A 3,060-nucleotide genomic window follows, 5' to 3' on the forward strand; every position below is an offset into this window, starting at 1 on the left:
ATAGCCGAGTGATCAAGTACTACCTACTGATCAGAAACTGCCTCCGCTACCTTGCTTCACTACACGTTGAATTTATATGAATACCTCATAAATAAAATTTCATAACTGCTTTTAGAAGGGAAAGCGCAAAATGGGAAGTCCCGTACATCTGCATGAGTTGTATACTCATACATATACTCATACATACATATTATTAAGTGTGATAGCTCAAAGGAGGTTAAATTCATTCATAGCAACCAGGTTCCTACACAATATACGTCGAATTACTTCAAGATCAATATAAAAACTTTATATTTACCTATCAGTATCCCGAATGAATAGAAGTTGCTATGTTATCTAATTACCAACAATTTTTATGAAGCTGATAAGTTATTTCTACGTTCCGTTCCGTAAAATTTCTCAATCGTTGGGGAAAAATTACGGAACGACTTGTCCCTACAGCGGTGAGTCATCAGACGGGTGATTAATTTTTACGGAACAAATCGTAGAATTTACGTGGCGATTCGTACAATTTCAATTTCGACTCCCACTTTTTATTGAATTTTACTTCCTTCGCGGATTACGTTTCGAAACGTAATTTTTACGTTTTTTTCTGGTAATTTTTATAGAATGTTTGTCTCCGTGTCCATAGATATATTTTTTACCGAGAAAATCGTAAAATATCCACCAAAAAACAGTATTTTTTCACAGAATTACATTTTACACTCCACAGTCACCATTCCTATAGTAAAATTTGTCACGATTTTCGAGGTAATTTTCATCCAACTTGTCTCTCCACGTAGGTATCACTCGTATTTTCGTTATAAAAATTCAAAGAATAATTTATTAGTGGGTGTGTATATGGGTACCGTTAGTTTCACGACGGAGCCTCTGCAGGAGCGAATGATATACCCACTGCTCTATCCCAATATCACGATACCAAAGCGATTTCCAACGCCAATGTACTTCGGCTCCCTCGATCTCGACACCTACTACTACCCCCTTTTCGTCATGTCCACCTGTTGTACATTTCTCGTAATGACGGTGGTGGGCTCCTGCGATGTGCTACTGTTCATGTATGCGGAACATGCGTGCGGGTTATTCAAAGGATTAGGGTGATGTAATATGTATCCATATGTTCATGATACTCTTACGAACATAAATTGTAAATTAGTAACATTTTTTTTCTAAAAGATATGCCATTGAGAATCTCCCGCCGCAGGAGGAGAATGAGGGAAGCGACTTGGGTTTCTATTACTTGAGGAGCTGTGCGGTGGTGCATAAACGTGCAATAGAGTACGTAAATTTGATTGTAATGTTATTGTTATTCGGTTTTGTGCTTGAGTAATCTGTAAAAAATTTCGTGTCACGCAAATTCCAATGAGGGATAAAAACGGGACATTTCAATCCACGTATGGATTACTGCCCGAGGTAAAGCCAATACATATTCGTAGATGCATATGGGGTATTCCATGTGAACTCACCCAGGTCAAAACCCTCACCATCGTCAAGCATATTGCCGATTTTTCCTGTGGTTGTATATGGAAAAATATGACTTCTCAAATTTTTTCCGCTTTTTTGAGGCATCCTGTGGGCAGTCATGTTTTTTTGCAAGTTTTATCTTCAAATGCCTGTAACTTCCGTAAAAAACAACCGATTTGAATTTTTTTTTCCAAAATGTGCGCCTTCGAATACACTTTCCATATAAAAATATGCCAATTATTTTCAATTCATTCTTCCTCGATTTCCTCAGAAAAACCTCAAAAAACTTCAAAAAACGAGTCGTTTTCAAAGTTGGACCCTTTTTATATTTTTCAAAAAATTTCAGAGAATATATTGGACCAAAATAAAATTTTTCACCAAAAACCATAGTGGGGTCTCTATTAGAACACACCACTCGAAAAGATTTATTGTTAACGAATTTTCAAAAAATCATCAAATTGTTCCAGATTCAAATATAATGCAGTGATTCTTTAGGCGGTAAATTCAAATAATGCTTCTGCGTTCAAATGCGAAAAGAATTTTGAAATTTTTGAAATTTTTCATCCCGGATTCATATATTCAAATTTGAAATGCCGGCCACGAAATGGCAAGTCCATTTTGGCCTTTAGTGAAAAATTTTGTTTTGGTCCAATATATTCACTAAATTTTTTTGAAAAATATAAAAAGGATCCAACTTTGAAAACGACTCGTTTTTTGAAGTTTTTTGAGATTTGTCTGAGGAAATCGATGGAAGAACGAATTGAAAAAAATTGGCATATTTTCACATGGAAAGTATGTTCGAAGACGCACATTTTGTGAAAAAAAAACTCAAATCGGTCGATTTTTACGGAAGTTACAGGCATTTGAAGATAAAACTTGCAAAAAAACATGGCTGCCCACAGGATGCCTCAAAAAATCGGAAAAAATTTGAGGTCATATTTTTCCATATACAACCACAGGAAAAATCGGCAATATGCTTGACGATAGTGAGGGTTTTGACCTGGGTGAGTTCACATGGAATACCCCATATACTATTTTCATCACACTGCCGTTTAGGGACATTAGGATGGCTCATATGTAAAAAAAAATTGGATTTCATAATTTTCATGTTTGATAAAGATAACCAATGACATGGAAAGTACATGTGAATTTTTTTAAAATTTTTGAATCATTTTTCAAGGTTGCGCCGTGTAGTTTTATTTCTTATTGACTTTTACACGCATTGTAGAGATCGAATGTGTCAATAATTTTTTAAAGACTCAATTATTACATACCTCGGTGTTTCCCCTCCGTGAACTGTTCAGAGGGAGGTTTAAGAACAGAATTAATTTTTGTTTCAACAGAAAACTTATTACTTATCAAAATGAAAATCCTCATTTCTACTCAATTCAGTGATTTTTAGACGCCTCTAGCACGCTGGGTATCTGGTCGTTTTTTATCCCGATTCGGTTGATGGATTATGGAACTATCTAACAATAATTCAAAGAAAAAAATTTTCTTCCCCACCAATTGAATTTTGAAAAAAATGCGAAAGATAATTCCTAAATTTCCAGTAAAGACAGGTGTCCGGCTCATGCGGTGCTTTTACAACGGTCGTAA

General features: G+C 35.4%; 1 protein-coding gene across 1 annotated transcript in view; it reads left to right on the forward strand.

Annotated features, from left to right (window-relative positions):
* Positions 1-831: 831 nt before the first annotated feature.
* LOC107044759 (odorant receptor 82a) overlaps positions 832-3,060 on the forward strand; it is a 15,496-nt gene continuing 13,267 nt past the window's right edge. The window contains exons 1-2 of the mRNA XM_015266786.2: positions 832-1,094; positions 1,174-1,275. Of these exons, the coding sequence (XP_015122272.2) occupies positions 841-1,094; positions 1,174-1,275 (356 nt within the window). The 5' untranslated portion in view covers positions 832-840. The remainder of the gene's footprint in view (positions 1,095-1,173; positions 1,276-3,060) is intronic.

The sequence above is a fragment of the Diachasma alloeum genome, unplaced genomic scaffold (genome assembly GCF_001412515.2).
Source record: "Diachasma alloeum isolate Michigan unplaced genomic scaffold, Dall2.0 Dall_scaffold_00798, whole genome shotgun sequence".
NCBI lineage: Eukaryota > Metazoa > Arthropoda > Insecta > Hymenoptera > Braconidae > Diachasma > Diachasma alloeum.